General features: G+C 36.5%; 1 protein-coding gene across 3 annotated transcripts in view; it reads right to left on the bottom strand.

Annotated features, from left to right (window-relative positions):
* Positions 1–4,085: 4,085 nt before the first annotated feature.
* MAPK8 (mitogen-activated protein kinase 8) overlaps positions 4,086–13,998 on the bottom strand; it is a 47,328-nt gene continuing 37,415 nt past the window's right edge. The window contains exons 7-12 of one of the 3 annotated variants that reach the window (XM_059821512.1): positions 11,800–11,871; positions 9,198–9,380; positions 8,245–8,369; positions 7,216–7,279; positions 5,280–5,357; positions 4,086–4,260 (exon numbers count right to left, since the gene is read on the bottom strand). In XM_059821512.1, the coding sequence (XP_059677495.1) occupies positions 4,115–4,260; positions 5,280–5,357; positions 7,216–7,279; positions 8,245–8,369; positions 9,198–9,380; positions 11,800–11,871 (668 nt within the window). In that variant the 3' untranslated portion in view covers positions 4,086–4,114. Of the gene's footprint in view, positions 4,266–5,279; positions 5,358–7,215; positions 7,280–8,244; positions 8,370–9,197; positions 9,381–11,376; positions 11,449–11,799; positions 11,872–13,998 lie in introns of all 3 variants that reach the window. The other 2 variants (XM_059821513.1, XM_059821515.1) reach the window with 2 other exon arrangements.

Genomic DNA, 13,998 nt, shown 5'->3' with positions numbered 1-13,998 from the left:
AAAACCCTCTTTCTAATCTTACTGAAAAATGCAGACAGCTCTCCTTCAACTCCAGTCCTCAAACTAAGTATGTAAGAACCAAAACACTGATAGGAAAATAAAACGTAACAGCATGGACAAGCTGCTGTCAACAGCAAATAAAAACATATCTAGAAACAGTAATTCACTTCCTTTAGCAACTCGAAACAGTAAGACCAAGCGTAAGCTGAACCATCTTCTCCCCTTTCCCCCATAATCTTAATTGAGAAACATTTAATGTCATATGCTTTGGATTATTGGCTGGGTAGGAACTATCCTCCTGTACTAGCTTTTTGGTTGTTTATGCAATGTTGAGATGAATGCCATATACATTAATGCAGGAGCATTATATTCATGCAAATGCCTGTCAAGGTGCTTAATTTTTGCTCTCTAAGGAAATAGCCTGTGTTCAGAGAAGCAATTTTCCATAAAACAAGCCCACATCAGTAACACGCTGCTTGCTCGGCCACTGAGGCGGCAGAGGGTGCTATTGCCACAACCGCCTCAAATACAGCTCCCCGTATCCTCCCCTAAATTCACGCCTGTGTGTTGGGGGAGTGGTGGTGGTGGCTTGCCGAACAGTTTATGCTGATACTATCTTTGTATCTAGCTGGAATTCCTATCCAGAAAGATACTACTGCATATAGCATAGTAAGGTTCTTCAAAACTAAAAACCCAAGCCACACAGCACCTACATAGGGCAAAGTGCCATGTCTATTCAGCTTAGCAGAATGAATGCACTAGAGGTGACCTGGTCAGTCAGGCTGGTCTAAGGTTGCTCAACTGATGCATGCTGCTCTGGCAGTCCAGCTTCTCACACACACTGACACACAAACCCCTCAATTCTGACCCCATTGTCTTGCATCAACAAAAGACTTCACGGAGCAGAGGTGCAGCACACAGTAACGGTACTAATTTCCCCCTCCACTTCTATTTCAAATTCTTGAAGAACCTCCTTCTACAAAAGGAGAGGAGCTATTTTATCCGTGATGCCTGCCACAGCTCTGACCAGAGAAGGTAGAAATTAATCTTGTCATGATCGCCCAACTTTTAACCTCACCTGACAGAAATCAGACAGCTCACTGTAATTCAATCCCTACCAACTCCCAGTGGATTGGAACGGCTCTAGAAGAGGAAAGTTGCATGCACTTTAGTGAAGCCTGTTGTCATGAGAAGATTTTGGAATCATAGACTAAAATAAAGCTTCATGATATTTTAAAACTGTACAGTGTATTAGATAGTATATGATCTAACAACATAACAATAGACAAAGACAGCTGAACTCTAGCTACCCATCTGTTTGCTATCTGTGGCAGTGTACAACTATCTCTGAAATAATTTTATATTTCAACAAATAAAAAGGGGAATTAAGACTAGCATGTTGTGATAATTTAGTTACTGAATCTGATTTTCTTGTCTTTGACATTTGCCATCACTTTAATTTGCCTAAAATGCAAGCAACTGCAAAAAAAAAAGTAACACTGCTGTGAAGATGGTGCCAAAAGTGAACTCGATGTTCCCACAGGCAAAGCTCTGACCTTACCGAAATCACCCCTTTAAACATAGCTCACTCACAATGCAATGGGTTGCAGTGGACAGTCCCACCCATTCATTAACTTTACCTTAAAAGAAGAAAAGCTCGATTCTCCTTAGAGCTTATGAACTCAGTGAAGTTACTATTGATAGTACACTGTGGTAAAAGCCTACTAACTGTTTCACTCAATATTCATTTTAAAAGCAATTTTTCTTTAGGACACTGGAAAGTGATAGCAAAAATTATTTTAAAGTTTCAAAATATTTCAATCACCACTGCAATCCAGAGGGGTCCAAAATAAACAGGAATTATATCTACCAAATTCTGTTCTTAACAGCACTTACAGGCTTCAGAAGTTGATTTTGTCAGTCTTAACTTCATTACACTGGGGTGACCAGAATATCATTTGACCCTATGTAACAATGGGGTACTGTTGTATGACCAAAAATTCACAGCTTAAACTTTGATAGAAAATTACAAAACAGACTGTTCTGTTGGTCTCTGTTCAACTTGAACAGATTTTCTATGTTCCAGTGCTAGATGAATCCAAACATATCCCGCCTATTCTGAGGTAATATACAACTTGGCAGGATCCTGTAAAAATAATTGCCTTAACAAATGTGGTTTAGAAAGGCAGTATTGAAATACTAGATACAAGTGAGGAAAGCAAAATTACACGCACACAGCACTTACCAGCAGTCTAGCCAGGCCAGGAAAACAACTGTGCAGTTTATCAATTTAGTCATCTTTGAGACATTACCATTCCTTGTAATCCTGTATGTTTTTTAAAAAGACATGTTAGATATTGAAAGCATTACTGTCGCTTCTATTTTTCTGAAACTTACTGCAAAGACAAATTTTCCTCTTTCAATTACAATTTCAGAAAGATACCTATTTAACCCAACAAGCAGAAGGAACCACACTGAAGAGCATCAGTCATTCCTGGATGACCTCTGTAGCCAGTTATACTATTTGCTTATGCTCTGCGCCTGGCAAGACTTCTTTATTTTTTATGCTCATTTTTTGTGAGCATTACTAATTTAAATTCCTCTTCACATTCTAATTCACTACACAAAATATGCATCTACACAAGGCAATCAATTATACAGCCTAGCGTCACTAAAAATCTGCATTTTCCAAAGGAATAAATTCTGAATGATTGTTTAACTCATACATAAACTTAAGTCAGTTATACATAAATCATTCTGTAAATATAAAATGTAAACAGTTAAAATACTTCTGTGAGGAGCAGCACCATTTTACATGACTATTCGTAACTGTTCTATATATTTCAATATATCTTTTGTTTAAAAAGTGTATTGAAACCTGGAGCTTCAGTGCTGAAAACTACTGAATATTTATGACTTAAAACGAACCATTATTAAGATTTCTGCTACACTGGTGTCATGGTGAAATCAAAGAGATAAATATTAATTCATACAGCACTACTTCTCCCTCCTTTGGATGGCATATATTGCTCACTTAATGCATTAGCTACAGAAATCCTGAGGTTCTCCTACCACTTAATGGTTTTTAGCAGTTACTTTTGGTGGAGAAAGAATAGCTGAAGTTTTGCCCCAATTGCATTCATGTTATTCCCTCTTCTACCCAAAAAGCGCTCGCCTTAGTAGACAAAACTAGTGAGAAACAAAACTCCCAAGAATCACGTTACATGAAAGTATAGCTACAGCATATTTGTTTTTCCCTCTTGGCAGTCTAGACATCCTGGATACACTTCATTTTGTGTGTACAAAAACAGGCTACAAGCTAGAAGTAAACAGTTTATTTGCATTGCAATGTATTATTCATGAAGTATCCTCATGTTTTATGGTGATCACAAGATTTGGCATGCCACAACTCTGCAGAAAACATCACGTTACTTTGTTAGGCTAGATATTTCTGCAGCTTTGAAGATATGCTTTGCTTTCTTAAGTTCATAAAACCATTCAGATGAGGTTACTTTGCCAAGGATTGTATACTGTTTCTCTAAAAAAAATTCACTAATTGTTGCTTTTCCTGAAGTATTACAGGCAAGTGGCCAAAATAAAAGAGGATTTTGTTCACTGTCAGCACCACAGTAGTATGCCCAAAACTACAGCTGGCTGCACTGAATTCTCTCCCCCTCCACCTGGACACGGACATATCACCAAGCATAAAACTTTGAAGGATATCATGAACAAAACATGTGGAATAAATTCTAATTAAAAAATTGAAAACCTATAAAATCTTAAATAATTCATTATATGGTAATGACCACAACATTAATATGTGCTTTGATAAAACAAATCTTACAAATTCAGTAAAAAAAGATCAGCAGCATAATAGTAAAGCAAATATGCAGATTTTAAAACCACAATAAAAATTATCAGGTTTAATATTTTACAGTTAATTACAGCAAAAAAAGTGGCTGCTTTTAACACAACTTACAGTTTAAAATTACAGCACTTTATGATGAATTCTACAATTATTTTTCAAAAAACACTCAAAAATACCACCAAATTTTAAAGGTGCCCTATTAATGACTAAAAGGACCCCCCTCCCACCCCCCAAAAGACCAAGTAGTCATCTACAGCAACCCAGAGGTCCAGCTGAGGTTTCTAGACTGCTGTCTGTATCAGAGGCCAATGTTGGATCTGTTGACATTGAAGACACGTCATTGACAGATGATGATGAAGATGGATGTTGAGAGCCATTGATCATTGCTGCACCTGTGCTATGAGAAACAAAACAGTAAATCAGTTGCAGATACAGTTGCACGGTTCAGTACTTGCATTAGTCTGTCTCTTCCTAATAGTCATTACTTTCCCTTGTTTTGGCAAGTTTGAAGAGATGTGTCTGAGTCCATTGTCAAAGAAAATAAAACCCACAAGTCTTTAATGTGGGGCTTCATGAATGGTATGTCAAGAACCACAGAACTCACATGGCATAACACCTGTCAAATTACAGTAAATGCTAATGGTTGAATGTTAAAAATCACAAACAGATATAGCACTGCAAAGAGCCAAAGCTAAGATAACCTACAAAATGCTGAGACCGAAAGCTAGAACATATCTACATATTTTGAGAAAGAAAGAAGGGGCCTGGTTTTTTCCCCATCAGACCCTCCCCTTCAGGCTGGGAAATAGCTAGTGTCCAGCCACATCATACACATTCAATCTCAGATACGCAGTGATTTTTCAGAGTCTGGGCTTCAGTGAACACTGAGCAGAGTCTGCAACAGCTGTCCAACTTTTGCCATCATTTTTCAACAGTGCAAATGGAGTCCTATCAAACGGTCAGTTAATGGGCACATCTTGCTCCAAAATTCAGCAACAGTTTCTGAAAGCGCTTCATAATTTTCCAACACAGAAATCCTGTTCCATTACTTAATGGATGTAAGTAGTGGTTATGTCTTTATTTGAAACTGTACTGCCTACATGTTACACATCTAACCAGATTATGGCAATAGAGTACCAGTAGATACCAAGATGTTTCTTGAGGACTGAAATGAATAAAGCATCAGTTACACGGGGACAATAATAGAGGAATTTACCAGATTAATAAAAAGAGATGTCAACACCATACATTCCAGTCAAATAAGCAGTATCTCAAAGAGAATTCAAAACGTTATTGGTCATTTAAGAGCCATATTTTTGAGTTAGGTTACTCTTGGATGTCTTGAATATCTTTACTCCCTCCTGACCTACAACTCAATGTAGCTTTGTACTGTGCTTTTATTGTAACCAACCTAAAGGGGCTGGTTGTCCACGTATAACCCCATTCTTGGTTCTCTCCTCCAGGTCCATGACTTCCTTGTATATCAACTCTGAAAATGCAGAGAAGGGAAGGCAAAAAATTAATTTGCAAACCCAAGACTGAATTGATAATACATCTCCCATTAAAATGTACATTTAATTTTCATAGGTTTATTACTGTTCAGAATTAAACAACAGGCTGTAGGCTACAGAACAACTGGCAAGTGATATAAAAACGTACAATTCTTTTCTGTTGGAGCTACAATGGCCTGACACTCTCGAGAACACACTGATACTGCTCTAAGATTCTTTTGTCCAAGCTGCTTGGGGACCTGAGGTTAAACTGAGTCTTAATGACCACTCAGTTTTTATCAATGGCTTCTTTGGTACAGATAAACTCAATCAGCAGTCTTCAAAGGAACAGGTAGGAACAAGCCCAAACAGCATTGCCATCCTCCCAACACACATTTGCTACTAAATCTCCTCAGCAACATCTAAAGGTCCAGATCACCATGAAATGGAATACAATACTGGCATATAAGTGGCCACTTGAAATGAAAGCAGCAACTTTATCTTCCAGTTACAGAAGTTCCTCATCCTTAGACAGGTTAGAAGTGCTTGTAACATGAATCAATCACACCCTGTGTATTGGCCAGAAGGTTTCTAGGCTAATGGCAACTCCTAAGAACGGACTGTCAGAATACTACTTCTTATCTGTCACTGGCAAACTAATGCAATGTACAAACAGTTTGGAAGAAAAAAGCATTTAAGAATTATTATTTGAAGGGCTGTGGGAGCCTCAAAAGTAAACTCCATATTGCTTGAAATACCTTCAGCACACCTGCTTCAAAAGGGAAATAACTTTGCTTGGAAAAAGGATGATAAGAGAATTTCCACAATTCTCCCTATCTCTGCCTTTACAATTAAAACTCAGTTTCTAATAGAAAGTGACTTAAAGTATGGTAGTACTAGATTTTACAGATTTGTGTCCATTACCAACCAACACAATGAAACTGTCAAAAATGATTCATGAAACATTTTCCCCGCTTTTTTCCTTCTGGGGTTAATAAGGTTACAGAGGTCTAATATCCCTTCCTGGACTTTTTCAGTACGAAATATTAGATTGCTCAATGCCCTAAATTCTTGCTTAAATGCAACATTTCTGGCCTGCACAGCAGTCTGGATCCGCGTTTTTTCTTACTACTAGAACCCCTGCAATAACACCACACCTTTTAGAAGCAATTTCAAAATGAAGCATAAGCTTTACAAGTAACAAAGATGTTCCCCTTACACTTTATCATTTAAACCTAATATATGACCAGGAAATATAGATATTAAACCAGTACTGAACGCTAAAGATCATGTTCTTGGAGGTATGTGTCTTATGTCATACTACAATCCATTCCGCACCTCAACCCCAGCTACTTTCTCAGGATCCCACAGCTGATAACCATCAGCATCTCCCACACCAGCTGTAGCCTCACTATCTTGCCCATTACTAACACTCCTTATGGCTTTTTCTTTCAAATCCTCTGCTTGATTTAAGAGAGTACAGTTATTGCTAATATGCTCTTCACACTTGAAGACTACTGCTTTGGCTTCAGACTTCCATTGCTCAAACTCCTGCATCTTTTTCAACTGTAGCAGTTTATCCAGAATAATTACCCTCCCTAAAAACACTGCCTTACGGTTTGCAAAAGGTGACTGAAATGAGCAGGTCTTAAGTTCACTACAAAGGTTCGGCACCTTCACAGGAAAATTTTTAGTGTCCCAACAATCAAGAGGTTGTGAAGCACGGATCTATCCCCTTGCCATTCTAAGCAGTTTAAGTAAATACTATTAGCTTGCTCAGAAGAACCTTAATAACAGTAATCACTGGGGCCCAGCCTACTCCCAAAAGCCTTATTATACTTACAATGCCCTTCTTACCTTTCCATTCCTCTATCGTGTGCTCCCTCTCATCTAACTGCTTATCTGGTATCTTTGGTGGAGGCTGAAAAACAAAACTCATGATAAAGCAGTCAAAAGGGATACAAAACCGGAATAAATGAAAAATGAAAGTGAGCACTCAGAATATGAACCTGATTTTAAAATATTGTATTTACACTGTCATATATTCTCTCATACTTGGACTTGGCCTGTTTTCTATATGCTGCTACATATTTTAAAGTTCTTCTGATTAACAGATTTGCTTACATTACTGTAATAATTAAAATATAAACTGAACAGTCTGGTAAAAGAGCTCCTAAGTGCAGCAGTCTCCAGTCCAAACAGCCCTTTTTACCTACTTACTGTTAATTACTAAATTTTCCTTCTTGCTATTATAGATTAGCAGAATTCTAATCGTACCATTTACATCAAGCATCTTTTTCTGTTCTTAGTGGGCCATCACCAACCACCTTTCTTTTTAAAAAAATTATGCTTTTCTCATAAGCTGAAATTGTCCTGAAATTAATTTTTAAGAAAAATTCTCAATTAATACCTTTGTTCATTAGAGTTAAAAATTGAAAGCTCAAGATCTTGTACTTAGACTTTGCTGAAACACTTATTTTCTAGTTTAAGAGTACTATCAATTGCTACAACTAATGAAAATATTTCTTTTGCCCAGTAGTAAATACCTCAGAATCCTGTCAAGGGCAATCAAACCACACTGAAACAACAGAAGCTCGATAAATTAGAACCCTATATAAAATATTTCAGATGCATTCCTACATGTTGAGGAGATTATATGCAATTATACACAAACACACAGATACAGGTACTTCAGTTTGCGCCCATTCCTAATACCATTTCTAATAAACTTGTCTATCCATGTCAATAAAAATGATTACGGCTCAGTTAAGCTTCTGGTGCAGCAGATCGTGCAATAATCTTCTTTCACACAGTTATATCAAGCATCACAACAAGTTTGCTTTAGTACAGTACCTTCCTAATCAGAGACCTAAAACAAGAACTTACAGCTTCTGCTTCTGATGGATCATACCAAACATTGATATATGGGTGCTGCAGGGCTTCATCCACAGAGATTCTTTTAGAAGCATCTATAACCAGCATTTTTGATAACAAATCCCTTGCTTGACTTGCTGAAAAAGTGAAATTTTCTATTTAGACCTAGTGCCATACACAGTGCACATAATACAGTATTTCAAAGCTCATGAGGAGAGGAGATCTGGCGTAATGAAATTCCAGTTTAATACCTATGCAACCCTCACATAATTTGGGGTTTAGGAGAGTGGTCCATTTGATGGAAAAAAAAATGTTAAGAGAGTAACACAGGTGGGATAGGTGTTGGACATGTTTCACTATACATTTTCAGCATACAGTGCCCCTTGGTGTGACATCCTTATGTGAAATGTAACTCAGCTGGCAGTACAGCCTTGTCTGGAATAGCAGTGGGCAAGCACCTACTACGCCTCTCTTGCAGTTTATGGGGAAAAAACTGTCACGTACTGTTAGTCACAGAAAATATGGTTAGTCTCTGACTCCACTGAGTAGGTGACTTTTAGAACCAGTAAGTTATTTCAGTAACTACAGGATATCTATGTGTTATGAATATAAAACTTTATTTTCATCCCTAGAGAAAGAAGAACTGCTCTGCCTACACAACTTCTATTCTACCCTCCCCCCACTCTTCTCTAAATCATGTTGGCATCTGTCACTGAGAGGACTATATATATATGTATTTACTTTTCTTTATAAAGGTATCTCCAGAATAGGAGCTGTTTCAGAGAAGATGAGAAAGAGGAGGTAAGCATACGCCAGTGTGTTCACCCACTCCCATGATACAAATATTGTAATATTTAAATCCTTAGTGGAATAATTTTATAGTGAACAAAACCAAGATACATTTCTGTTCAATATATCACAGTTTTAAAACTTTTAAAATATACAACACAGAAAATGGACCTTACCTTTAAGCTTATTGTGTTCAGAGTCAGCTGGGAAAAGGACATCTGGAAAGAGCTTTTCAAAACTATATCCAGCATATTTAGGTCTGTTCTCCACATAAGTTCGTACTGTAGGCTGTAATTTCTTCATAAATTCGGGGCATGGTGTTCCTAGCTGCTCTATAACTTTATTCCATTGATCAATATCTAAGGTTATGCAGCTAAGAAAAACACTGTGTCTAATTTTCAGCTAGAAAGTTATGTTAAAACTACATGAAATAACCAACAGAGAGAAAACACAGAAAATTACAATAAAATATCAAGTTCATCATCATTAATTAGGACTACCTTCTTAGAGAAAACAGTGACACAAAGAAAGACTATGATAGCATAGTCAGGGCAACATGTATTTTACTCAAAATTATAAAAACTAGCAAAAGATATACTTCTGAGAAACAGAGCAAATTAAGAGACTCACAAAATGTATTAAACAAATTTAAATAAAGGCGTTGTTTGGGTTCTGGAGAAGAACTCACTTCCTGATCTGAACATGTATTCACAGTAGTCAAGGTACTACACATCACCAAGGCACTCGTAAGAATTACCCTGTGTAAGTGCTCTGTCCTTCATTCTCATCTTGATACCTCAGCCCTGTCCTGGAGTCTCCCAAGTTAGCTATCTCTCACTAATGACATGCAACACTGAGCAGCAGTGGGCACGCAAAAGATGAAATCTTGGCCCACACAGGTCAATGACAATTTTGGCAGAGACTTGAATGCAGAAGTTAAAGAGTTTCAAGGATGCGTAAGGAACATCTTAACTGAAAAGTTTACACAACGTAAAGGGGAGATTGACCAGTTCACGGCAGAAGAATTTAATAAGTGTTACTGAATAAAAAAAGCAATGTTTGGCTCAGGAATTCCTAGTTGCAGATGGTTAGGTACTGGGAGAGAGCTCAGATAATATTTTATATATGCTTATCTCATTCATATATTCTCCCCAACATTTTCTTTTTGGCTACCACCAAAGACTGGATACTGGGCTACCTAAACCTTCAGTCGGATGTAGCAGGTCCTCTCTTACGTTCTTAAAACTTAACAGCAGACCTTTATATAAGGATTTTCAAGTTCTACAGTGCTTTAGTACAGGCCTTCAAAAAAAAGTATTTACATTGTATGGTACTGAGCCTAAACTGAACAGCGATGCTAGCAAACCAGATGCATAAAGCTAAGCATGGTGCAGCTCATGCAATGACAGAGCTGTATGAAAGCAAGGATGTCCTGCATCTCCTCACTGTGCCTCAAAATCTTCACCCAATCTTCACCCCTAAATAGTACTGTATCAATTATTAAACAGTTAACCTGCAGCAAAAGCAGGAAAGATTTCTGATGGCATCCAAAACACTGGAGTGTAACTACTAGTAAAACAAGTAAGATGCCAAACTCCAATTAGATCCACTAATTTTAGCGACGATCCAGAGGTTTCAGCTCCACTTGCTTGGAGCAGACCCTTTGTCTGAAGTATTGTTCACAGGACAACCCATACAGATACCACCAAGCCATTCATCGAATAGAAAGACAGAAGCGCCAGATATTTCTGAAAGGTGCTTGCAGGATCCTTTCTGCATACAAAAATACAAAACTCCAGAGTGTAACTAATGAAGCTGGTTAGGAAATTTTTGCAAACGTTTTCTGTAAAATTTAAAGAATAGTAACTGCTAACATGCTCAGGTACTAAACAAGATTAGTAAGTTATTACATAAAAATGATCTCAAAAGCAAAAAATCAATGCATGTGAACCCGTAAAACACCACCTAAACAAAAGAAATCTGTCTTAAATGTGACAAAATCCAAAAGCAATGGATAGACACTATATTAAATTGGAAAAAGAAAAAAAAGACGAAACAAAAGGAAAAAGGAAAAACAAGCCTGTTTGCCCAAGTGGTATTTTGTTTATCTCACTTAGTATTAATCTTTAAAGACAGACATACACATTAATGCTGTGTTGTGGTTTTGCTTTAAATGGTATAACTGGAGTCATTTTTGCAGCTTCCTGGAACCAAAATAATGAACTGCAAATTGTATTTTGAAAAGGCAGTTTAATACCAGTATTTTAAAAATTTGAACCACCTTAATCTGGAACTATATTGCTGCAGAATCTTTTGACCTTTTACAGCTACATCCTAGGCCAAAGGTAAGGATACGATCTGTACCAGGAAATAAAACACCACCTTTGATCATTTCTCCCATGATGCACCCAACTGACCAAATGTCAACTGAAAACAAAACGCAATGATATTAACATAAAAGATAGTTATTAAAATAAAGTAAATAAAAATATAGACACACACACATGAAGTGACTATAAAAAGCGTGTGTAATGAAAATGAGTGAAGGTGAATGTATGCTAACTACAGGACCAGCAGAGACTATGTCCTACTGCTAGGTGCAGCCTGAATATAAATGAAGTTCTTAATTTTTTTTTTTAAGTGTATCACAAGAAAAATCCATGTTCATTTAATAAAAAAAACCCACAATTGTACAATATGCATTTTCATGACACTACATCAATAAAATGGTTAATCACTTCCTAACTAATTCAACCTGCTGCAGCAGCACAAGGATACAGTCCCTTCCTGGAAAGAGGATTTTGTGGCAAACCATTTCGCCCATAATGCACCCCACAGACCATAAATCCACTATGTTTGTAGCACAAAAAGAAGGAAAAGCAAAGCAAACGGTCATTTTAAATTAAAAGAAGCATAACATGACTGCATCCTATAAACTGCAGAGACAGCACAGAAAAAGAGCAAGTCTCTATATTAATCAATGAAAACAGTTTAAAACACAACGTATATAAGGATTAGCTTTTAACTGTCTCAAATACAAGGCAGAAAACCATCCTTTTGTTTAACATAGTGCTAGAGCAAGAGCTAGAGCAGAGAAAGAGAGAGAGAGATACACACGAATCAAGCAGAGTAAAGCCCTTCTCCAAGCTCTGAGGCTTTCCAAACTACCTCTGCCAGCAGACGGGATTGGAGCACCAAAGCTAACTATTTCATGAAAGTAATTCCCTTGTAGTTGTAGGAGTAATTTTAAAGGGAGCAAAGTAAACTGACCTCTAGAAACACTGTGTATCTAAACAGTTTATACTTTTAGGAGGAAAGTTAATTTGTTATTACATAGGAATTAAAATTTGCCATCAAGTATTTCCTAAAAGTCAGATTACCATGGATCTCTCTCTCCCTTTAAATAAAAAGCAAACACAATCAGTAAAAGATCACTTAGAATTTTAGAGGATCAGTTAATGACAATATTAGTATGCTCCTAAAAGATTTTCAGTTAAAATTATTTGTTTAAAAATATTTCTCCAGTTATGTTGAAATAACATCTTATATAAAAGAAAACCTCAAAAGCAATTTTTTTGGATATGAAATACACATTTTCTACATTACCTTAAAATAAATCACTCGGAAGACATACTAAAGATGAACAAGTTTACTTTTTACAGGTATGCCAATTTCTTTTGTGGTTGCTTTCAGAGATACTGTTAATTCTGTATGCAAAAGTTTTCTTGAAGTCATAATAATGAAATTGTATTATTATGAATACTTTCATGTCAAACATGACACCAGAATTTCAATTAAGCAGATAAGAAGGGGATTTAAATGAGAACAATTGTATACTAAAAATCACATGTAAAAGTTCTGAAGGAGCTGAACCATGTCAAGCAAACAACGTTGCTTTTTATTGAAAATATTCCTTCCCCCTTATTTACAAGTTCCTCTAAAATAGTATCTAAATCATATGATAGGAGATCATAGTTGTACATATTAATAGTTCAAAATTAAGGGCCTGGTTCATTTAAAAGATTATTGCAACGTTTTGTTATTAGTGGTGGTTTTTCTTTAAAAACTCTTTTCAAGTACTTAAGAAAAGTACATATTCTTTGGCTTAAACACCCAAAGATTTGAAGCCAAGTTTTGCATTTGACTTTTTAAATACAATTCTAAATGTTGACTTTTCACCTGCAAAACAATCTGCTGCCATCACAACCCAAAATATACCCAAATCTGTTGTAATTAGTTTGTGTCCAACATGATAAAAATGACACCCATAACTGCATGGAGAAGTCTGGGAAGAGAAATAATGTGATTATGATTTATGTTCATGCCTCAGACAACAAATTACCTCAGAGGCAAAGAAAAACATTGGAAACCATTCTTCTGGTCACCCTACAAAACCAAACTTGCGATGTTTGGGGTTGTTTTCGTTTGCCGATTTCATTAATCAAACAAAACCTGTCTGTTTATAGGTGTCTAACTTTTTTATGAAGACAGACTAACTTGGGAGACTGCTCCTATGAATACTTCTATAGAAGACTGAGTAAAATCTCATTACAGACTTGAAAAATCTTTTTAAACATCTACTGCTTGTCATACAGTGTATATTTTATTCTTAAAAACACTGTTTGGAGTGAACTTACTATTTTCTATAATTCTAAGAGAAAAAATAGCAAGTGAAAATGAAGTTCAAACCCAGGGTACATACAAGGAAACTTAAAAGTAGTTTTTTCAGAGGATTTGAGGCCTTCCTTGCTTTTCAGTACTTCCTTCCTGATAATCATGCACATAACTGCACGTAAATCTAAATATGTTAAGGTATGTGTGCACAAACAGTTTTGGTGTCCTTCAGTTCCAAGTTTCTTGAGTGTGCAAGGCCTGGTTTCTTAATGTAATATACCCAAATGTGCTTTATCTCCTTCAGTATCAAAAGCTATGCAAAAGTTAACTCTATAATCAATTTGTCTGGGATCTTTGCTACTT

Source organism: Gavia stellata, chromosome 9 (assembly GCF_030936135.1).
Source record: "Gavia stellata isolate bGavSte3 chromosome 9, bGavSte3.hap2, whole genome shotgun sequence".
NCBI lineage: Eukaryota > Metazoa > Chordata > Aves > Gaviiformes > Gaviidae > Gavia > Gavia stellata.
This window is presented reverse-complemented; position numbering and strand designations above follow the sequence as displayed.